The sequence below is a fragment of the Triturus cristatus genome, chromosome 7 (genome assembly GCF_964204655.1).
Source record: "Triturus cristatus chromosome 7, aTriCri1.1, whole genome shotgun sequence".
Lineage (NCBI taxonomy): Eukaryota > Metazoa > Chordata > Amphibia > Caudata > Salamandridae > Triturus > Triturus cristatus.
Window position 1 is genome coordinate 1,872,163,998 of NC_140590.1, and position 24,559 is coordinate 1,872,188,556.

Here is a 24,559-nt window from a genome sequence, read left to right on the forward strand (position 1 = left end):
TGACAGATTAAGGGAACTGCCATGGTACCCTCCCTCTGATCTCAAACCAGTCCAGTGGCTCAGAATTTCTGCACGGCACAGAGAGGTTTTTTTGTCACACACTGCGCCTAGGAACAGCGCACTGGTCTTGACCTCACCGTGCACTAATTAGGATTTTCCTTACAAATATGGACGAGCATCCCTAAAGAGATCTGTTCTGTCCTTTGAAAAGAGATTGAAGACCCGCCGGCCTCACAAGCACCCTGACAGACCAGTCTTTCTCTTAACCATAGGTGTCTCCAGGAATGAACACGCTGTCTCGTCACATATGCAGGATTCTTCTGTCTGCTTCCACTCTGCCTCATGGAATAACGATTGCTCCTTCATTCAGCCGGCCTTGCACTGTCCAGCTCCTCAGCTCTACCTCCTCTCTCCCCCGGTCTTCTTTCCCTGACTGTTAACTTTTCCAATCTTCTCTAGACACTTGTTAGTTATTTTAGTGCTGCATATGCAGTCGCGGCCTGCATGTGGCGGGTGGAGGGTATGCACGGGCAGGGAGGAGGTTAATAAAAAAAAAATACTTACCTTCCCGGGTCCCGTGCCGTTTCAGCTCCTGGCTGGGTCCAGCGGAAACAGGAAGCAGGCAGCCTGCCTACCTTAAGCCAATCACAACGCTGCAATGGCAGCATTGTAATTGGTAACGCCGACCAGCCGAGCATCTATGGGTAGGCTATTTCGGGCATCTATGGGTAGGCTATTTAAGGCACTCCTCCCCTGCCCTTGAGCAGATCCGCCCACCAGCCCACCCCCAACCAAACTGTTAGAAAAGGTAGACGGACCGGGAGGGTCGGCCGGGGTCAGGAGGAGAGGTCTCCGGGGAGAACCGTCTCCAGCGATCATACAGACAAGTAACTTCCCCCCCACAGACAGATACCACACACGGATAAGGTTCAGTGTTCTTTATAAGCACTTCTTAAGGTACGGTTGAATGGTACAAGGAGGTCTGGACTCAGGGGTCCCCTCGATTCGAGTCTTGCAAGGTAGGAAAGGGGGTAGCGGGACAGTCTGTTTACCAGTCAGGTAGTTCGGATGAGATGATGAGCTCACAATCCTCGAGCTTGGTGGTTAGGTGGTACGGGCCGCGGCAGCGCCAGCAGGTCCCAGAAAGATGGACGATGTACGGTCCGCGGCAGCGCCAGCAGGTCCCGGTGATGATGGTCGTTACAACGGGCCGCGGCAGCGCCAGCAGGTCCCAGGAAGATGGTCGATGTACGGTCCGCGGCAGCGCCAGCAGGTCCCGGTGAAGATGGTTGTTACAACGGGCCGCGGCAGCGCCAGCAGGTCCCAGGAAGATGGTCGATGTACGGTCCGCGGCAGCGCCAGCAGGTCCCGGTGAGGATGAAGGTTGCAGAAGGCCGCGGCATCGCCAGCAGGCAGAACGATGGGTCCCAAGAGCGGGCTACGGCAGCGCCAGTAGACCGTCAAGGCTGAGTTCACTCGGTGTCTCTCGACTCCAGGATACAACTGCCTTCCTGCTCCGGAGCTGCCCCAGTTATAGGGCTGGTGCCCTTTGATGTCCGGACCCTCGCACTTGGAGGTCGGAGGGTCCGGGATGAAGGTGTCCAGACACCCAGCAGGGGGTGGAGCCAGTGCCTGGGAGAGCTGGGGGCGATCGGCACCTGGCGGGGGAGAGCCTTTGACACCTCGTTCTCCCATTGACCTGCCAAGTGGTCCGCTCACCTCCTGGGTGGATGGTGGTGCCGGGATGTCGGGGCCGGCCAGGCCCAGGGTTGGGGTCGGGGTGAGGCCACGCAGCCGCGTGGTGCAGGGCCCAAGATGGAGGCTTGACCCGGCCGGGGAAGCCGGTGGGGCTGGACCCCGTGATGAGTAGTGGTCCGAGGGCAGAAGATCCGGCGGGAGACGGGGCACAGGTGCTTGTCGCGGGGGTATGCCTGGTGGGCCGGAGCTCGGACCCTGTCGTGCGGGGAGGGAGCAAGCCCTCTGTGTGGCCTGTCCAACACAAACCCTTCTGCTTTCTCGCAGTGGGAGAAGGAGAAACATAAAATGGTAGTTTTACCATTTTATGTTTCTGCTTCTCACACTGCGAGAAAGCAGTGGGGCAACGCTCCTCCGCCCTAATGGAGGAGCCGCCCCTGTGCATATGGCATTATAGGGCTCCTTACTTGAACTCTGAAGCCTGAAATCTCTGGGACTGTGTGATATCTCCTTAATTTTTACTCCTTTGCAGTTTCTATAGGCAAACCAATTATTCTGTTTAGATGAGCAACTATCCTTTTTAGGTCGAGCCTGGGCAGTGCATGCGCTGCTCTGCGAGGCCTGCTGTACTCGGGTAGGGACTTGAAGCCCCACCCACTCTCCACCCATGTTTCTCATCGGCTTGTGTGATTGTCCACTGTAAACTGTGGCTATTCATTGGTCATTAGGCTCAGTAGTCCCTCCTTAGTACCGCCTTGTCACATTTTGTAACCTCCCATAGCGACACCCCCTCTTACGTGTGTTGTTACTCGGTAGGCTTAATTACAGCCTCTGAACACTATTTTCCCAAATAGCTTTGCTGTGCCTTGCAGGCAGGACACGCTCTCTCCAAACGCTTTTAAAAATTATTTATAGCGCGGGCGCCCAACGCATTTGCAAAGCAATAGGTCTCGCATTTGCGATATTTTAAGCTATCGGCATTGTAAATGACAATGCCTTTTATATATCTGTTTTAAAAACAACACATAAATAAAAGTCATTGTCATTTACAATGTCATTAGCTCAAACTTTCGTAAATGCGAGACCTATTGCATTGCAAATGCTTGTTTTAATGATTGTTTTCCGCCTAGTGATGCAGATGATAGCTGTGCATTCTTATGCCCTAAATGTAATACCCAATTCTCCTTTACATTCCTGTTGAAAATGTATTTTCTGTTCACGTACAATTTCTGTAGAATTTGGTGTATTTTTTTGTTATCAAGTGTTGCCCCAGGAAGGTCAGTTGCAAAGTTTTTCAAATGTGGCTTGAAAACTGGGTGCACATTCTTTATTTCCCTTGTGCAGTGTCCTGCATCTAATTTCTGTGTATCTAAATCGTCACCTTTTTCATAGGACAATGTTTGCTTTTATTTGTTAAAATATTTTGCTTCTGTCGAAAAGGTCTCCCAGTTTGACACACATGGTCTGTTTGAATTCTTTAAACAGCTGCCTTTTGATACCAGGCCACAATCTGGGTTCCCAAATAAGAGCATAAAAGACCTTGAACTGCTGATATATTTTGGGTCCTCCCCACCTCATCCCAGACGCTCCTAGTTTCCCTCATGGCTAATGCTGTTATAGCTGCTTTATCTCTGTCTATTCTTTTGACCCATGGCGATTTCCACGGTGAGCGCCCTGCCATGATGTGGTGTATGTGACATCACTGTTTCTCAGATTCCACTTTTCACCAGTCTCACTTTTATCTAAGTTGTGCAGCTTATAATGTGTAGGATGTTGGAACATTTTAATTAGGCGACCCAAAGCTTTTTCCCTCTTCCAGTGAAGAACGTGCATGTTTTTTTCTGGTTTTGAGTGCTGCCATAAAAAAGTGCCTTACGTCAAAGTGTCCTTTTGAGTGAAGCTAAAAATCCACGCCATGATGTTTGTTGGGTGTGTCACCTAGTAAGTTCTTTCTTGTAATATTTCTAAGACTAAAAAGTTCCCCGCTGATTTTATACTTATTTTTAATTATTTGATTGGTTAGTCCTTCCATCAAAAGGTTGTCATGGTTTTAAAAATCTCAAGGGTGGTGGTGGAAATAATATAGCCTTATAGTCCGCCGTAGCAGACTATACCGGCTATTAAAGGCCCACTCCAGCGTTAACCCCTTCAGTGCCCATGACGAGCTGGACTCGTCATGGGCCGCGGTGGCGCTGTGCCCATGACGAGTCCAGCTCGTCATAGACCCCGCCCGCTAATACAACGGCCGGCACAGGGCGGGGAAAGGGGCGGGCACTGAAGGGGTTAAAGGCCCGAGCCAAAGGCGAGGGCCTTTAACAAGGCAGCGGGACTTTAATAGCTGGTATAGCCCAGCTACGAAGGGCTATAAGGCTATTAGGACATTCTGCCACTAGAGGACAGAATGTTCTAACAAATTAAACGAAGGCCTTTCGAAGTCTGAGGGGATTGAAATTCCCTCGGGCTCCGAGAGTCCTTCGTTCAAACAGCATTGAAGTGTTGCTCTGCGGTCCTTAACCGGCCCGTAGAAGCTCGGAGACTCCATTGTTTGCAATGGAGCGCTGCACATTCCAATGTTCCAATTAGATTTAATGCCTCTAAGTTTGTCATATTAATTTTAAAGCCTACTATTTTGTATTGATCTAACTCTCGTAAGGAGCGCTGAGATTGAGTTTATTGGATAAGTTGCCATGGCCAGTAAATACATCATCAGTGAACATAGATAATTTAAGATTATCTGGCCCTAGTCACGTGCCATTGATAATGAAGTTATTACCTTTTCTTTAAGCCTGAGGTTTCAATCAAGGTGGAAACCCTGCTCTCCCTGCTCTGTATATTAAGTGTTTGGGCCACCTGCCCATTAACCCTCATTCTGGCTTCAGAGCTGGTATAACAAGCCTATATCATCTCTGTGTCTAGGGCAAAACCCAAATGCTTTCAGTCCCGTGCAGAAACCCCCGCGCCAGCTGATGGTGTGTTTTGGCATCGAGTGAGAAGCGCCACTCTGCCCCTAAGTCCAGGAGTGGCGTTTATGGGATTATCGCTGATTGCATGACCTGCCATATACCCTCATTTTTCTGGGTGCACCACCTTCTGTCATCATCTCCAATGTTGCCCTTTTGGGTGCAAAGGAATTGAACTAGGGCTCCAGTATGAACATCATCAAATTTGCCAAAAAACGCTGTAAAGCTGGACTATGAGCCCGCGAGGGACTTGGCGCTTTATATTTTAATTGCAGCTTTGGAGATGCGGCTCCCTGTGCCCTTCCATCGCCAGCGGCGCGTCGCTGCAGGCCGCGAGCCCCGTGGTGACCATGCTGATTCCGCTCACATTACACGGGCGTTGCATTCACTGCAAGTGTTTGAATGTTTGCTTTTTCCAGGATGTTGTTACTTTTTTTTCAGGCAGGATATCACTCTGATCTCCCCTCTCTCATAGCTTGTTTCCCATTGACTTGCTCTCCAGCACCGCAAGGTCCTGCCAGTGGCAATAGAGCAATGCACATATAATCCCACCACTGCAAACAAAAAAGCAAAAGTAAAAAACATTGTCATTTTCCACGCCAACAGCTCTAACTTGAAAACATTTGCAAGACCTAATGCATTGCAAATGCTTGTTTTTTGGGGGGGGGGTTATATAGCGCAAACTCGACCCAAAGGTATCAGAGCGCTTTACATGAGCATCAGTTGCATTACAGACCAACGGATTCATTTTGTTAGGCGCGGCGAGATTAAGTGATTTGCCCAAAATCACAGGATGTTGAGTGGCCCATCCGGGACTCGAACCCGGTTCCCAGCTTCAAGGTTGACCGCTCTAGCCCTTAGATGATAGAGTAACCTTCTCCATAAATGACCTCACAAAAACCAATATCTAGGGGGATAAAATGTAGATGGAAATAATGGAATGTGCACAGATGGAAAACAGACAGGAGCACAGATATAACATTTTAATATGATATTTAAAATATTAAAAACTCTGGAGGCACTCGGAGACTCTAATGCACGTCATTTGTAACGGTGCCTTTTTAATGACACTTAGAAGGTTTTGACTGCGGCCAGATTTTCGGCAATTGAATTTGAGAACATGTCAAGACGCCGCTGCTGCCTGCCAATCTGGGAAACTCCGCCCACTGCTTGCATGTATGTGCCCGGCGGTGACGCAGGCAGCATTGCCCGGCTCAAGACCTCAGATGTGTCTGGATCTCGAGAGTACAAATGGAACGATCAATCGATGATAAATGTACTCCGTTATTAATAACTGTACTCCATCCATTTGACTGATTAGCATTTTTAGAATCTAACTGTATTTATTGAATCTTAAGTATAAGTATTGGATATTTAAGCTTCAAACAGACTTTACACACTGCATGAACCACACACGCCTCACACACTGCATGAACGACACACGCCTTACACACTAAACAAACCACACACGCCTTACACTCTGCATGAACCACACACGCCTTACACACTGCATGAACCACACACACCTTACACACTGCATGAATCACACACGCCTTACACACTGCACGAACCACACAGGCCTTACACACTGCATGAACCACACACCCCTCACACACTGCATGAACCACACACCCCTTACACACTGAACAAACCACACACATCTTACACTCTGCATGAACCACACACCCCTTACACACTGAACAAACCACACACATCTTACACACTGCTTGAACCACACACGCCTTACACACTGCATGAACCACACAGGCCTCCCACACTGCATGAACCACACACGCCTTACACACTGCATTAACCACACACGCCTTACACACTGCATGAACCACACTGGCCTCACACACTGCATGAACCACACACCCCTTGCACACTGAACAAACCACACACATCTTACACATTGCATGACCCACACAGGCCTCACACACTGCATGAACCACACAGGCCTCACACACTGCATGAACCACACAGGCCTCACACACTGCATGAACCACACAGGCCTCACACACTGCATGAACCACACACGCCTTACACACTGAACAAACCACACACACTTTGCACTCTGCACAAACCACACACGCCTTACACTCTGCATGAACCACACACGCCTTACACACTGCATGAACCACACACCCCTTACACACTGAACAAACCACACACATCTTAGTCTGCACAAACCACACACGCCTTACACCCTGCATGAACCACACACGCCTTACACACTGCATGAACCACACACGCCTTACACACTGCATGAACCACACACCTTACACACTGCATGAACCACACACCCCTTACACACTGAACAAACCACACACACCTTACACTCTGCACAAACCACACACACCTTACTCACTGCACAAACCACACATGCCTTACACACTGCATGAACCACACGCCTTACACACTGCACGAACCACACACGCTTTACACACTGAACAAACCACACACACCTTACACTCTGCACAAACCACACACGCCTTACACTCTGCATGAACCACACACACCTTACACACTGCATGAACCACACAGGCCTTACACACTGCACAAACCACACATGCCTTACACACTGCACGAACCACACTCGCCTTACACAATGCACGAACCAAACACGCCTTACACACTGAACAAACCACACACGCCTTACACACTGCACAAACCACACATGCCTCACACACTGCATGAACCACACACCCCTTGCACACTGAACAAACCACACACATCTTACACATTGCATGACCCACACAGGCCTCACACACTGCATGAACCACACAGGCCTCACACACTGCATGAACCACACAGGCCTCACACACTGCATGAACCACACAGGCCTCACACACTGCATGAACCACACAGGCCTCACACACTGCATGAACCACACAGGCCTCACACACTGCATGAACCACACACGCCTTACACACTGAACAAACCACACACACTTTGCACTCTGCACAAACCACACACGCCTTACACTCTGCATGAACCACACACGCCTTACACACTGCATGAACCACACACGCCTTACACACTGCATGAACCACACACCTTACACACTGCATGAACCACACACCCCTTACACACTGAACAAACCACACACACCTTACACTCTGCACAAACCACACACACCTTACTCACTGCACAAACCACACATGCCTTACACACTGCATGAACCACACGCCTTACACACTGCACGAACCACACACGCTTTACACACTGAACAAACCACACACACCTTACACTCTGCACAAACCACACACGCCTTACACTCTGCATGAACCACACACACCTTACACACTGCATGAACCACACAGGCCTTACACACTGCACAAACCACACATGCCTTACACACTGCACGAACCACACACGCCTTACACACTGCCCAAACCAAACACGCCTTACACACTGAACAAACCACACACACCTTGCACTCTGCACAAACCACACACGCCTTACACTCTGCATGAACCACACACGCCTTACACACTGCATGAACCACACACCCCTTACACACTAAACAAACCACACACACCTTACACTCTGCACGAACCACACACGCCTTACACACTGCATGAACCACACACGCCTTACACACTGCACGAACCACACACGCCTTACACAATGCACGAACCAAACACGCCTTACACACTGAACAAACCACACACGCCTTACACACTGCACAAACCACACATGCCTTACACACTGCATGAACCACACACGCCTTACACACTGGACAAACCACACATGCCTTACACACTGAACAAACCACACACATCTTACACTCTGCATGAACCACACACCCCTTGCACACTGAACAAACCACACACATCTTACACACTGCATGAACCACACAGGCCTCCCACACTGCATGAACAACTCACGCCTTACACACTGCATTAACCACACACGCCTTACACACTGCATGAACCACACTGGCCTCACACACTGCATGAACCACACACCCCTTGCACACTGAACAAACCACACACATCTTACACACTGCATGACCCACACACGCCTTACACACTGCATGAACCACACAGGCCTCACACACTGCATGAACCACACAGGCCGCACACACTGCATGAACCACACAGGCCTCACACACTGCATGAACCACACAGGCCTCACACACTGCATGAACCACACAGGCCTTACACACTGCATGAACCACACACGCCTTACACACTGCATGAACCACACACACCTTACACACTGCATGAACCACACACCCCTTACACACTGAACAAACCACACACATCTTAGTCTGCACAAACCACACACGCCTTACACCCTGCATGAACCACACACGCCTTACACCCTGCATGAACCACACACGCCTTACACACTGCATGAACCACACACGCCTTACACACTGCATGAACCACACACCCCTTACACACTGAACAAACCACACACACCTTACACTCTGCACAAACCACACACACCTTACTCCCTGCACAAACCACACACACCTTACTCCCTGCACAAACCACACATGCCTTACACACTGCATGAACCACACGCCTTACACACTGCACGAACCACACACGCTTTACACACTGAACAAACCACACACACCTTACACTCTGCACAAACCACACACGCCTTACACTCTGCATGAACCACACACGCCTTACACACTGCATGAACCACACACGCCTTACACACTGCACAAACCACACATGCCTTACACACTGCACGAACCACACACGCCTTACACACTGCCCAAACCAAACACGCCTTACACACTGAACAAACCACACACACCTTGCACTCTGCACAAACCACACACGCCTTACACTCTGCATGAACTACACACGCCTTACACACTGCATGAACCACACACCCCTTACACACTAAACAAACCACACACACCTTACACTCTGCACGAACCACACACGCCTTACACACTGCATGAACCACACACGCCTTACACACTGCACGAACCACACTCGCCTTACACAATGCACGAACCAAACACGCCTTACACACTGAACAAACCACACACGCCTTACACACTGCACAAACCACACATGCCTTACACACTGCATGAACCACACACGCCTTACACACTGCACAAACCACACATGCCTTACACACTGCATGAACCACACACGCCTTACACACTGGACAAACCACACACGCCTTACACACTGGACAAACCACACATGCCTTACACACTGCACAAACCAAGCATGCCTTACACACAAGCCCTATGCACTCAATGCTATAAATATGGCTATTCCTTGGACCGGAGAGCTCCAGGTGAGAGACAGTCATAAGGGAGGTATATTCTAGGATGGAAGAAGGCGAGCTCAGCATATATCCGAGTTCAGTGCAGTGACTGACGCCCCTTTATCTTCCACTTCCAGGTCACCGGCCGTGACGCGTCCTCGTGTTTCTCCCAAGAGGAGTGGGAGCTCTTACAGAAGTGGCAGAAGGAACTTTATGAGAACGTGCTGAAGGAAATCGACCAGGCCCTGATCTCCTTGGGTAAAGTCTCTTTACATTGTTGACCATTCCTCAGAGCTGAGGGAGTCGAGTGGTAGCTGCTCGTCACTTTGTGTCCCCAGACCAAGGGCTTGATAGTCTGGCTTTGACTTGTGAACTGTGAGACTGTACTGTATTTATGCTGTAAACACCAGTGATATTATTGGTGCAGGAAGTTTGGAATCTGATGCATAAAAGCAGAAATAAAATGAATATGAGATTGTGAGGTGTCAGGAGAGAGCCTGCAGTCAGCTCTTCCTTGCAGCCAATGATCGAGCAGGTGACATTCGGTGGTAGAGGGCATGGCGTCTGTACCCTAGTGAATGCACAGGGATCGACAGGGGGAACCCTTGGTCCTCCGTGGGTGACATCTATCAACCGCAGATTACCATGAATCCTCCATGAACACAGAAACGTGATCCTCAGGTGCTGAACACAGAAACATGTGATCCTCGGGCGCTGAACACAGAAACATGTGATCCTCGGGCACCGAACACAGAAACATGTGATCCTCAAGCGCTGAACACAGAAACATGTGATCCTCGGGCGCCGAACACAGAAACCTGTGATCCTCGGACGCCGAATACAGAAACACGTGATCCTCGGGCGCTGAACACAGAAACATGTGATCCTCAGGTGCTGAACACAGAAACATGTGATCCTCGGGCGCTGAACACAGAAACATGTGATCCTCGGGCGCTAAACACAGAAACATGTGATCCTCGGGCTCTGAACACAGAAACGTGATCCTCTGGCTCTGAACACAGAAACATGTGATCCTCGGACGCTGAACACAGAAACATGTGATCCTCGTGCGCTGAACACAGAAACATGTGATCCTCGTGCGCTGAACACAGAAACATGTGATCCTCGGGCGCTGAACACAGAAACATGTGATCCTCAAGTGCTGAACACAGAAACATGTGATCCTCGGGCGCTGAACATGGAAACATGTGATCCTCGGATGCTGAACACAGAAATATGTGATCCTCAGGGGCCTGCTCACCGAAGGAGTGTAGAAACTGATGACTGCGGCCTCTGGAGGCTGAGAGATGGTCCTAGTCTCAATGCAGGGAACTGTGACTCCCACTCTCTCACAAACACACGAATACACACACACTGACTCTCTTTCTCTCTCTCCCTGCCTTTCTTTCTTAATCCAATATCTGTTGTTTAGCCTGCAGTTTGTGGGATATCGTCAGTCTCACTGCATTCTCCCTTTCTGTCTTTTTCACACACCCTCTGCCGCTCACCCTTTCTTTCTCTCTCTCTCTCTCTCTCTCTCACACACACACATTCTTTCTCTGTTTCTCTCACACACAAACACACTCTTTCTCTTACTCGCTCTTTCTATCTTTCTGTCTCTGTGTCCCATGAAGGAAGTGACCCGATTAGGGCCATCCGGGTCACTCACAACCACTGTTAGACGGACCGGGAGGGTCGGCCGAGGACAAGGGGAGAGGTCTCCGGGGAGAGCCGTCTCCAGCGATCGTACAGACGAGTAACTTCCCCCCACAGATGTACACCACACAAGGATAAGGTTTAACGTTCTTTATAAGCGATCTCTTAGGTACGATAGAATGGTACAAGGAGGTCTGGACTCAGGGGTCCCCTCGATTCTAGTCTCTTGGTTGGGAAAGGGGGTAGCGGGACAGTCTGGTTACCAATCTGGTAGATGCGATGATATGATGGATAGCTCACAATCCTCGAGCTCGGTGTTCTAGCTGGACGGGCCGCGGCAGCGCCAGCAGGTCCCGGTGAAGGTGGTCGTTACAACGGTCCGCGGCAGCGCCAGCAGGTCCCGACGAAGGTGGTAGTTACAACGGACCGCGGCAGCGCCAGCAGGTCCCAACGAAGGTGGTAGTTACAACGGTCCGCGGCAGCGCCAGCAGGTCCCGACGAGGATGGAGGATGCAGAAGGCAGCGCCAGCAGGCAGGATGATAGTTCACAAGGCAGGACTACGGCAGCGCCGGTAGTCCGTCAAGGATGAGTTCTTCTCGGTGTCTCTCGACTCCAGGATACAACTGCCTTCCTGCTCTGGAGCTGCCCCAGTTATAGGTCTGGTGCCCTTTGATGTCCGGACCCTCGCACTTGGAGGTCGGGAGGTCCGGGATGAGGGAGTCCAGACACCCAGCAGGGGGGTGGAGCCAGCGCCCGGGGGAGCTGGGGGGCGATCGGCACCTGGCGGGGAAAAGCCATCGACACTTCTTTCTCCCATTGACCTGCCAAGTGGTCCGTTCACCTCCTGGGTGGATGGTGGTGCCGGGATGTCGGGGCCTGGCCAGGCCCAGGGTTAGGGTCGAGCTGAGGCCACGCGGCCTCGTGGTGCAGTGTCCAAGATGGCGGCCGGGCCGGGCGAGGGAGCCGGTAGTGGTTCGGCCCCATGATACAGAGATGTCCGGGGGCAGGAGTCCCGTCTGGAGACGGGGTGCGGGTTGTTTCTGTGGGTAACACCTGGAGGGCCGGGGCTCGGGCCCTGTCATGCGGGGAGGGAGCAAGCCCTTCATGTGGCCTGTCCAACATGCGTCCCCCCCCAGCTGAAGGCGGGGAGAGTCACCCATCCTCTTGGGGACTCTCCTCGTCGAGGCGGAAAAAGCGTGACAGGCCATCTGCGTTGGCGTGGTCTTGGCCCGGTCGATGTTCCACAGTGAAGTCCATCCCCTGCAGGGAGATGGACCAACGCAATAGTTTGGGGTTTTCCCCCCGCATCTGCATTAGCCACTGCAGGGGTCGATGATCTGTTTGCACCCGGAAGTGGGTACCGAAGAGATAGGGCCGGAGCTTTTTGAGGGCCCACACCACTGCGAAGGCCTCCCTCTCGGTGGTGCTCCAGCGCTGTTCTCGGGCCAGGAGGCGTCTGCTGATGAAGGCCACCGGTTGGTCAAGTCCCTCGGAGTTCAGCTGGGAGAGGACCGCCCCGATGCCATGGTCGGAGGCATCTGTTTGTACGATGAATTCCCGACTGTAGTCGGGGGCCTGGAGCACAGGGGCAGTGCACATGGCGGCTTTCAGCTTCTCGAAGGCCGCTTGACAGTCTGGGGTCCAGTTGATCTTCTTCGGGTGGTTTTTGGATGTGAGTCCCGTGAGGGGCCCCACAATGCTGCCATAGTCTCTCACGAACCGCCGGTAGTAGCCGGTGAGCCCCAAGAAGGCTCTGACCTCGGTCTGCGTGACTGGGGGCTGCCAGGACTGGATGGCAGCGATTTTGAGTTGCAGACGGGCCACCAGACCGCTTCCCACCTGGTGTCCGAGATAGGTCACGGACCCCTGACCAATTTGGCACTTGCTGGCCTTGATTGTGAGGCCGGCCCGTTGGAGGGCCTGCAGGACCTCTCGGAGGTGGTGGAGGTGGTCGGACCAGTGGCGGCTGTACACAGCGATATCGTCCAGGTAGGCGGCGCTGAACTCCTCGAGCCCCGCCAAGACCTGGTTCACCAGTCGCTGAAAAGTAGCTGGGGCATTCTTCATGCCGAATGGCATGACTTTGAAGTGGTAGTGGCCATCGGGGGTAGAAAAGGCGGATCGTTCTTGGGCCCGGGGTGTGAGACCGATCTGCCAGTAGCCCGCTGTCAGGTCGAAGATGCTGAGGTAGCGGGCAGCCCCCATGCGGTCGATCAGTTCATCCGCTCGGGGGATGGGATGAGCGTCGGTTCTGGTGACAGCATTCAAGCCCCGATAGTCGACGCAGAATCGGAGCTCAGGAGTGGTGCCGGGGGCAGCAGCTTTGGGGACCAGCACGACCGGGCTGGCCCAGGGGCTGTCCGAGGGCTCGATGACCCCGAGCGTGAGCATCTTTGATACCTCCTCTTGGATGCAGGCCCGTACCCGATCTGGTACACGGTACGCCCGATGTCTGATAGGGGGACTGTCCCCAGTGTCCACGTCGTGCAAGCACCAGGGGGTGACCCCTGGGGTGAGGGAAAACAAGGTAGCAAACTGCAGCAGGAGGTCCCGGCAACCTTGGCGCTGTTCCGGGGTGAGGGCATCGGAGAGCCGGACCCCGTCCACGGAACCATCTTTCTCACGAGTCTTCAGGAGATCAGGGAGAGGCTCGGAGTCTTCTTCCGCTCCACTGTCTGTAGCCATCAGGAGGCTGAGCTCCGAGCGCACAAAGTGGGGTTTGAGTCTGTTGGTGTGGAGGACCCGGAGGGGGTTCCGTGGAGATTCCATATCGATGAGATAGGTGACGGGGCTCTTGCGTTCGACCACTTTGAAGGGCCCCGTCCACTTGTCCTGCAAGTTACATGGTTCGGTGGGGGACATCACCCACACTTGTTGGCCAGGTTCGAATTCGATGGAGGAGGCATTTTGATCGTACCATTTTTTCATGTCCTCCTGACTGGCCTCAAGGTTCGCTTTCGCCAGTTCTCGGAATCGCCTGGTCTGATTGCGTAGGGTCAGGAGGTACTTGAAGACGTCTGGAAGGGTCTTTAGGGGGGCCATCTCCCAACCTTCTTTGACTAGGCTGAGGGGCCCTCGCACAGGGTGCCCGTACAAGAGTTCGAAAGGGCTAAAGCCGAGGGACTTCTGGGGAACTTCTGGATAGGCGAAGAGGAGGCACGGAAGTAGTACATCCCACTGGCGACGGAGGGGCTCTTCCAACCCCCCAATCATTCCCTTGAACGTGCAGTTGAACCGCTCGACTAGTCCGTTTCCTTGAGGGTGATAGGGGGTCGTGAATCGGTAGGTGACCCCGCACTGTTGCCAGAGGGACTTCATATACTTCGAAATAAAGTTTGTGCCTCTGTCGCTGACGACTTCTCGGGGGAAGCCCACCCGGGAGAAGATCCCCATTAAGGCCCGGCCGACCACCGGGGCTGTTACAGTTCGCAGGGGCACAGCCTCGGGGTAGCGGGTGGCGTGGTCCACCAGTACCAGGATGAACCGATGTCCTTGTGATGTACGGGGGTCCAGGGGCCCCACAATGTCTATTCCCACCCTCTCGAACGGGGTGGTGACAACTGGGAAGGGTTGCAGAGGTGCTTTGAGTTTGCGGCCGCTCTTCCCGCTGGCCTGGCACGTGGGGCAGGACCGGCAGTGGTTGAGGACGTCGTTTCTCATTTTTGGCCAGAAAAAGTGGGTCACCAGGCGACTGTAGGTTTTGTCCTGGCCCAGGTGTCCCGCCAGAGGGACATCGTGGGCCAAATTTAACAGGAAGTCTCTAAAACGGAGGGGCACCACCAGCACTCGACTGGCCCCTAACTCCGCGATTCTCTGTTCGCTGTATAACAGGTCGTTGTCCCAATAGATCCAATGGGCTCCGGTGGTGTCCCCTGCGCTCTGGGCGAGGGCTTGCTGGCGGAGTCCCTCGAGGGAGGGACAGGTCTTCTGTTCTTGACAGAACTGTTCCTGGGTGGGCCCCCCTTCTTGACACCACTGAGCCAGGTTGGGAAGGTCCTGGGGCTGAGCGAGCCCTTCAGGGGTTTGCTCTGGGGGGTCGGTATGGTCGGTGTCCTCTACTGGAGCGATCGGGGGAGGAGGTGCTGGCCATTCTGGTTCTTCGGGTCGGGGGATGGCACGGGTGGCCATGGACCGGGTGGTTACGCACGCCCAGTCCGGGAGGCCCAACATCCCCAGGTGCTCTCTTCTTTCTACGGCGGCCCACAGGGAACTCTCAAGATCATTCCCCAGGAGACAGTCCACGGGGGCATCATCTCGGACCGTCACCTTCAACATGCCGGAGACTCCTCCCCATTCGAAGGGGACGCAGGCCATCCGACATAAACTCTCCGAATTGTCGGCTGAACGGACGGGGCAGAGAATGTTCGGCAGGATCTGCTCTGGTTTTACCAGGTGACAGCGGACGGCCGTCACACTGGCCCCCGTGTCACGTAGTGCTTCGGCCCGGCGTCCATTAATGTTCACCCACTGACTATATTTTCTGGTGTTGGCGGGTAGGGGAGCCCGCGGGACCATGTCTCTTCCCCCTAGGCACGCTAGAACCATGGCAACCGGTTCCCACTCTTGTTGTTCCTGCTCGTATTCTTCCTGTTCTTCGGAGATTTGTTCTCCCCCCAGGGCGGCGGCAGCTACCTGGCGGGGTCTCGGAGTTTGGTTCTGTGGACAGTTCGGGTCATTGGCGTAGTGGCCGACTCGCTGGCATCGGTGACACGTGACATTGGCTCGGAACCCCGGGCGCATCGGGGGGTTGCCCCGGCTGGCCGGGGGCGGGGTGCTGGCAGCGGGAGCGGCCGGGACGGTGTCTCTTCCTCGTCCCTGGCCTCCTCCTCCTCCTCGGGGACGGTGCTGACCTTGGTTGTTCCGGTTCTGTTCGTGCGGCCCTCTCCGGCCCACTCGGGTGCTTTCCCACCGGTCAGCTTCGGCGGCGAGTTGCCGTGGGTCAGTCAATTTACTGTCGAGGAGGTGCTGCCTGAGCTCGACGAAGCAGTTGTTAGAGAGGTGCTCCCACACCATGAGATTAAAAAGTTGCTCGTAGGTCGTTACGTGGCTTCCCTTGATCCAACCCTCGAAGGCTCGGCTGAAATAGTTGACATATTCCACCCAAGTTGTACCCGGGATCCGGGTGCAGTCTCGGAACCTCTGGCGGTACATTTCGGGTGTGAGCCCATATCGGGTGAGGAGGGCAGCCTTGATGTGGTCATAGGATGACATCAGATGGTCTGGGAGCTGTAACAGGGCATCGCGGCCTTCATTGACGAACCTCCCCCATAGACCGGCTCCCCAGTCACTTCGATCGATCCGGTGGGAGGTCATGGCGATCTCGTAGGCCTTGAACCACTGTTGTATGTCGTCCTCTCGGACATACTCTCGAACGACATCCTTGGGGATGTGGACTTTCTTTTCTGTCGCTCCCGGGGTGCGCGGTCGCTCGGGCACCTCCAGTTCTTTGTTCTGCTTCCATAGGTCTATTTCTGCCAGTTTGCGCTCGTGTTCGTATGCTAATCTCTTTTCTTCGAGCTCTCTCTGCCTCTGTTTTTCTTCCCGTTCTTCTCGGAGCCGCAGATGCTCTAGGTTCAGTTTTTGTTCGGCTAATTTTAGTTCACCGTCCATTTTGAGCCGTGCCATTTCTAACTCATGTAGTCTGTTTTTTTCTCTCTCTTGGATCTCTTCCTGCGAGAGGCCCGTTCTTCGCTCCTCGGGAGCCGTGGTGTTCCTCTCTGATGCTGCAATGTTTTGGTCTGGGGATCTGGCGGCCCCGGTTTCTGCCCACGACTCAATGGCGTGCTTGAAATCGTCTTTGGTACTCAGACCGGTGGTAGCAATGCCTAGTTCAATGCAGAATTGTTTCAATTCACGATGGCTGTACTCTTCCAATTTCTCCATCTGGAATTTCTCGGTGGATCCGCTCTCTTTGGTTGACATTGTGGTTTCGTCGTGGGGTGAGCTACTCTCTGTACGATTACGCGTTGATTCGGATCGCGCCGCTGGCCACCAATGTTAGACGGACCGGGAGGGTCGGCCGAGGACAAGGGGAGAGGTCTCCGGGGAGAGCCGTCTCCAGCGATCGTACAGACGAGTAACTTCCCTCCCACAGATGTACACCACACAAGGATAAGGTTTAACGTTCTTTATAAGCGATCTCTTAGGTACGATAGAATGGTACAAGGAGGTCTGGACTCAGGGGTCCCCTCGATTCTAGTCTCTTGGTTGGGAAAGGGGGTAGCGGGACAGTCTGGTTACCAATCTGGTAGATGCGATGATATGATGGATAGCTCACAATCCTCGAGCTCGGTGTTCTAGCTGGACGGGCCACGGCAGCGCCAGCGCCAGCAGGTCCCGGTGAAGGTGGTCGTTACAACGGTCCGCGGCAGCGCCAGCAGGTCCCGACGAAGGTGGTAGTTACAACGGACCGCGGCAGCGCCAGCAGGTCCCAACGAAGGTGGTAGTTACAACGGTCCGCGGCAGCGCCAGCAGGTCCCGACGAGGATGGAGGATGCAGAAGGCCGTGGCAGCGCCAGCAGGCAGGATGATAGTTCACAAGGCAGGACTACGGCAGCGCCGGTAGTCCGTCAAGGATGAGTTCTTCTCGGTGTCTCTCGACTCCAGGATACAACTGCCTTCCTGCTCTGGAGCTGCCCCAGTTATAGGTCTGGTGCCCTTTGATGTCCGGACCCTCGCACTTGGAGGTCGGGAGGTCCGGGATGAGGGAGTCCAGACACCCAGCAGGGGGTGGAGCCAGCGCCCGGGGGAGCTGGGGGGCGATCGGCACCTGGCGGGGGAGAGCCATCGACACTTCTTTCTCCCATTGACCTGCCAAGTGGTCCGTTCACCTCCTGGGTGGATGGTGGTGCCGGGATGTCGGGGCCTGGCCAGGCCCAGGGTTAGGGTCGAGCTGAGGCCACGCGGCCTCGTGGTGCAGTGTCCAAGATGTCGGCCGGGCCGGGCGAGGGAGCCGGTAGTGGTTCGGCCCCATGATACAGAGATGTCCGGGGGCAGGAGTCCCGTCTGGAGACGGGGTGCGGGTTGTTTCTGTGGGTAACACCTGGAGGGCCGGGGCTCGGGCCCTGTCATGCGGGGAGGGAGCAAGCCCTTCATGTGGCCTGTCCAACAACCACCTCTCAGCCTTCCATACAAATGAAGAGTCGGTCAGACAGTAGAAAATACAAACCAAGTATTTATTCAGATACACTCGAACGAGCCCAGTCTGCCCAGTCTCTGGGGATTTCTGCAGAGGGACTGACATCAGCAAGCATGGTGATACATTACGTACGATTCAGAACCAGTGAAGGCACGCCCAAACTGCAAATTTCCGGATGGAGGCATCTACACAAAGGAGGTACAGAAGGATAAGTTTCGATCCTGAGACCGGGCACACACTATCTCTATGCCAAGGTGGTTCTGCCTGCGCCCATCGCTGGACTAGTGGGAGCAGGCCTCTATCTAGTGGGAAAGGTATGCGTTAATGAGAACAGTGTATTCATTAGTACAGCAAGACCCAACCTTGAAGGAAACGAAAATTACCAAGGCTGCTTCTCGCAAAGACAGAGAGAAGCTAGTTTTGATCATGGCTCAAAATGGCGGCCAAACATAAAATGGTGCAGCGAATGCTGACTTATGCAGACAATATATGTAAACAACACAGCTAAAGCGTTTTTATTCTAACACCCACACACACATTTTCTTTCTTTGTTTCTCTCACACACACAAACACTTTCTCTCACTCTCTCTTTCTGTCTGTCTCTCTCTCCCTCCGTTTTATTTACTGCAGTGTCTGTGGCCCTACCTTGAGTCTGAGACAGCCTCCTTTTTTATGCAGGGAGCTGTGACCCTCTTTCACTCTGTGTCTCTCACACACCCTAGCTCTCCTGTCCCTCTCCACCTCTTGCTCTTACTTCAATGTCTGTGGTTTTACCTGTACTCTAAGATGTGTCCTCACTTTATGGAGCCGCGCACACATGGTGAAGGAGGTTACTAATTCTCCTCGTCCTCGATGTGGAGGGCCAGGGTACTCTTCGTGTCTGGTTTTTGTTCTAATTTGCAAATTACCCCCTTCACCACAGGGCACTTCAAGATTTTATTTGATAATGAAGGAGGCGTGGCTTTTTCTCAGTTGAGATGAACACCATTTCCGTTGCCTTCTCTGTTCCACTGTCTCCGTTTGTTTTTGTACCTTAATCTTTGCTTTCTTTTGGTTAAATCACTAATTCTCTCTCCATTTTTCTCCTGCTTCTTCACTGTTCTATGGTATGACCTTTGTATTTATCTCTTTAACCCTCCACTTGATCTTCTGTGGACACTGCTCTGCTTTCTTGTGGCCTGTCTCTGTGCCATTTAGATAATGCTCTTCGTAATAAAAGACAATGAATCAGTTTGTCATTGTTGTTGACCTACCACACATTTCCAAGCTGAATTTTTTACTTCTGTCCCGACAACTTCCTTTAGACCTCTGCTCCAACCACTACGGCTGTCCGTCTGCCACAACCACAGCTATTGGACTTCTGCTACAACCGCTGCCATTGGACTTCTGCCCAAACCACTGCCATTTGATTTCTGCCACAACCACAGCCAATGGACTTCTGCCGCAACCACAGCCATTGGACGTCTGCCACAACCACTGCCATTGGACGTCTGCCACAACCACTGCCATTGGACGTCTGCCACAACCACAGCCAATGGACTTCTGCCACAACCACAGCCATTGGACTTCTGCCACAACCGCTGCCATTGGATTTCTGCCACACCCACAGCCAATGGACTTCTACCGCAACCACAGCCATTGGACTTCTGCCACAACCGCGCCCATTGGACTTCTGCCACAGCCATTGGACTTCTACTAATACCACAGCCATTGGACTTCTACCACAACCACTGCCATTGGACGTCTGCCACAACCCCTGCATTGTATTTCTACGACAACCACTGCCATTGGACGTCTGCTAGAACCACTGCCATTGGATTTCTGCATGAACCACTGCCATTGGATTTCTGCCACAGCAATTGGACTTCTACTAATACCACAGCCATTGGACTTCTACCACAACCGCTGCCATTGGACTTCTGCCACAACCGCTGCCATTGGACTTCTGCCACAACCGCTGCCATTGGACTTCTGTCACAACCACTGCCATTGGACTTCTACCACAACCGCTGCCATTGGACTTCTGCCACAACCACTGCCATTGGACTTCTGCCACAACCACTGCCATTGAACTTCTACCACAACCACTGCCTTTGGGACTGCCATTGGACTTCTACCACAACCACAGCCATTTGACTTCTGCCACAACCGCTGCCATTGGACTTCTGCCACAACCACTGCCATTGAACGTCTTCCACAACCACTGCCATTGCACGTCTGCCACAACCATTGCCATTGGACTTCTGCCACAACCACTGCCATTGGATTTCTGCCACAACCACAGCCATTGGACTTCTGTCACAACCACAGCCATTGGATTTCTGCCACAATCACTGCCATTGGACTTCTGCCACAACCACTGCCATTGGACTTCTGCCACAACCACTGCCATTGGATGTCTGCCACAACCCCTGCATTGTATTTCTACGACAACCACTGCCATTGGACGTCTGCTAGAACCACTGCCATTGGATTTCTGCATGAACCACTGGCATTGGACTTCTGCCTCAACCACTGTCATTGGGACTGCCATTGGACTTCTGCCACAACCGCTGCCATTGGACTTCTGCCACAACTGCTGCCATTGGACTTCTGCCACAACCACTGCCATTTCACTTCTGCCACAACCACAGCCATTGGACTTCCACTAATACCACAGCCATTGGACGTCTGCCACAACCACTGCCATTAGACTTCTGCCACAGCCATTGGACTTCTGCAACAACCACTGCTATTGGACGTCTGCCACAACCACAGCCATTGGACTTCTGCCACAACCACCATTGGACGTCTGCTACAACCATTGCCATTGGATTTCTGCCACAACCACTGCCATTGGACTTCTGCCACAACCACTGCCATTGGACATCTGCCACAACCACAGCCTTTAGACTTCTGACTCACCCACTGGACTTCAGGGTGTCTGTTCTCTCTGCTCTTCGCGGCGTGGGTCTGTCTCTACCCTCACTTCCTTTATCCCTAGCACGTTTGTCTTCTGTGTGCGTCCTCTTCCAGGTCTGTCTCTGTTGTTTGTCTCTGTGGCTGTCTGTGCCTGTGTGCTCTTCCATCTCTGGACGGCTCACTCCTTGAGTCCAGCTCTTTGCGTCTCTGTGTTCTTGTCTCTTCACTTCTTCCTGTAGCCCTGTGTCTTTACGTCTCTATTCATAGCTTCGCAGCATCTAGCTTCGTTCTTTTTTTCTATCTCTATTTGTGCTCATGTGCTTCTAGGTCTCTGTTCTTTTTTGTGACAGCCTCCTGTGGACGCTGCCATTTGATTTTTGCCTGTATTTGTATCCCACATTGGTTTTCTTGATGTTTTTCTTATAAAAAAAACACATCTTGCGGTAGATGTCAGTTTTATAGTCCAACATTTGACACTTGGGTGAATATCACACATTTCTCAAGGTTACAGGAGGTCCCGTGAAGAGTGACTGGTGTCTGTTGTCTTTTGCTGACAGGTCCTGTGCTCGCCACGGTCTTTTCTTGGAGAGCCCAAGGGAAGCAAGAGCTGTTGTCCAGGGACCACCAGGACTCTTTGAAAGGTAGGTGAGAAGTGCCATGGCAGGGACCTGATAGAGTTACCAAAGCGTGCCCCTCAGCTCTTAGGGGTCCAGAAAGACACACATTGTGCTCAAATGCCTTCCCACTCACAACATATATGTCTCACATATGCACAGACATGCACATGTGCTCCAGCATAGTCCTGGAAACCTACTACAGATAAAGTAGGTCACAAAGGGGCTTGACATGTAGTTTGCAAAGGAGGAGGAACAACAAGAACCTCTGGGGAAGCTGATGCTGTAGACATGGCCATGGTCAGACGACACACATATGTGCGTAGATGCTAACCTTGCGACACACACAGATGTGCATATATGCAAACCCAGCGACACACACAGACACATACACGCATAGATGCAAACCCAGCGAAAGACACAGACGTGCATATATGCAAACCGAGCGACACACACAGACACATACACGCATAGATGATAACCCAGCGACACACACAGACACACTTACGTGCCCAGATACTAACTCAACAAAACACACAGACACACATAACCGCAGACATGCTAACCCAACACGTTCACACCAGCACAGCTAATGCCACATTCTTACCTCAGACCCCCGTATGTACACACACCAGCTCTGCCAGCGATACCGGCAAACAAAGAGAAACAGACATGCACACTCAGAGGCACACAGAGGTGTGCACCTTGAAACACACCCTCACAAAAACAGAGGTGCATAGATGCTGACCAAAACACATGAACCCGCACAAAGGTGCACACTCAGAGAAACATCCTCATGAACACAAACAAAGTGCACACATGCTTACTTAGAGACACACTTTGAAGCAAACGCACAAAGGTACACATGTGCTTGCCCAGACACATTCACACTGCTACACACACCGCCACATGGGAACACTCTGCAGACACACGAACACACCTAAATAAAAGTGCACAAAGTTTCCCAGAGACCATGCTCACACAGAATATGCTTTGGGAACGCAGCTGATGCTCTGGGAAGGGGAGGACGCCTGAAGCGGCTTCGGTCCTTCTGTCCCTCTACAGAGCCCTCTCTCCCTGCTTGACTGGGGGAGCAGGAGAGTCAAAAGGGGTGCTGTGAGCAAGCTTGCTGATTGGAAGCCATAAATATAGGGCCCGATTCACAAAGGCAATCTAAGACAAAAGTCTAACTTTACGACTTTTGGTATTCGGTAATTTAGGAGTTGTATCTTTACATCCGCAGTCGGGCCGAATGAAGTGTAATCAATGGGCCGGAACCCAATTTTTACAAAAAGGAACATTAGGAACGTGAGATAAATGGTAGAGGAGGTCAGGAAAATCAGTTTGGTCAGGGAAAAGGGTACGGCCGGACACCGCATCATGTCTCAGAAATGTTTGCTCCTTTGCTTCATGGTACATGCAGTCCACAATTTGTGCTCCCCTCAGTGTTGACTGTAGGGCAGAGGTTGGGGCAGAGGAGGGCAGTGGAGGAGGGCAGAGGTGGGGGCAAAGGAGGAGGAGGGCAGAGGAGTGCAGACGTATGGGCAGAGGAGGGCAGAGGAGAAGAGCAGAGGCTGGGGCAGAGGAGGAGTAGGACAGAGGCCGGGGCAGAGGAGGAGAATGGCAGAGACTGGGGAAGAGGAGGAGGGCAGAGGCTGGGGCAGAGGAGGAAGAGGAGGGCCGAGTTTGGGCAGAGGAGGAGGATGGTAGAGGCTGCGGCAGAGGAGGAGGAGGGCAGAGGATGAGGAGGGCAGAGGCGGGGCAGAGGAGGAGGACAGAGGCTGGGCAGAGGCGGAGGAGGGCACAGGCTGGGGCAGAGGAGGAGGAGGGCAGAGACTGGGGAAGAGGAGGAGGGCAGAAGCTGGGGCAGAGGAGGAGGGGGAGGGCCGAGTTTGGGCAGAGGAGGAGGATGGTAGAGGCTGGGACAGAGGAGGAGGAGGGCAGAGGATGAGGAGGGCAGAGGCGGGGCAGAGAAGGAGGAGGGCAGATTTTGGGGCATAGGAGGGCAGAGGAGGAGGAGAAGATGGGCAGAGATGGAGGAGGAGGGCAGAAGCGGGGCAGAGGAGGAGGACAGAGGCTGGGCAGAGGCGGAGGAGGGCACAGGCTGGGGCAGAGGAGGAGGAGGAGGGCAGAGACGGGGTAAGAGGAGGAGGGCAGAAGCTGGGGCAGAGGAGGAGGAGGAGGGCCGAGTTTGGGCAGAGGAGGAGGATGGTAGAGGCTGGGGCAGAGGAGTAGGAGGGCAGAGGATGAGGAGGGCAGAGGATGACGAGGGCAGAGGCGGGGCAGAGAAGGAGGGCAGAGGCTGGACAGAGGAGGAGGAGGGCACAGGCTGGGGCAGAGAAGGAGG

At 53.0% G+C, this 24,559-nt stretch overlaps 1 protein-coding gene across 3 annotated transcripts in view; it reads left to right on the plus strand.

Annotated features, from left to right (window-relative positions):
• Nucleotides 1-24,559, plus strand: part of LOC146813554 (uncharacterized) — a 185,981-nt gene that overhangs the window by 91,482 nt on the left and 69,940 nt on the right. For all 3 annotated transcript variants that reach the window (XM_085620326.1, XM_085620327.1, XM_085620328.1), the window contains exons 2-3: nt 10,040-10,160; nt 22,156-22,239. In XM_085620326.1, the coding sequence (XP_085476452.1) occupies nt 10,040-10,160; nt 22,156-22,239 (205 nt within the window). The remainder of the gene's footprint in view (nt 1-10,039; nt 10,161-22,155; nt 22,240-24,559) is intronic.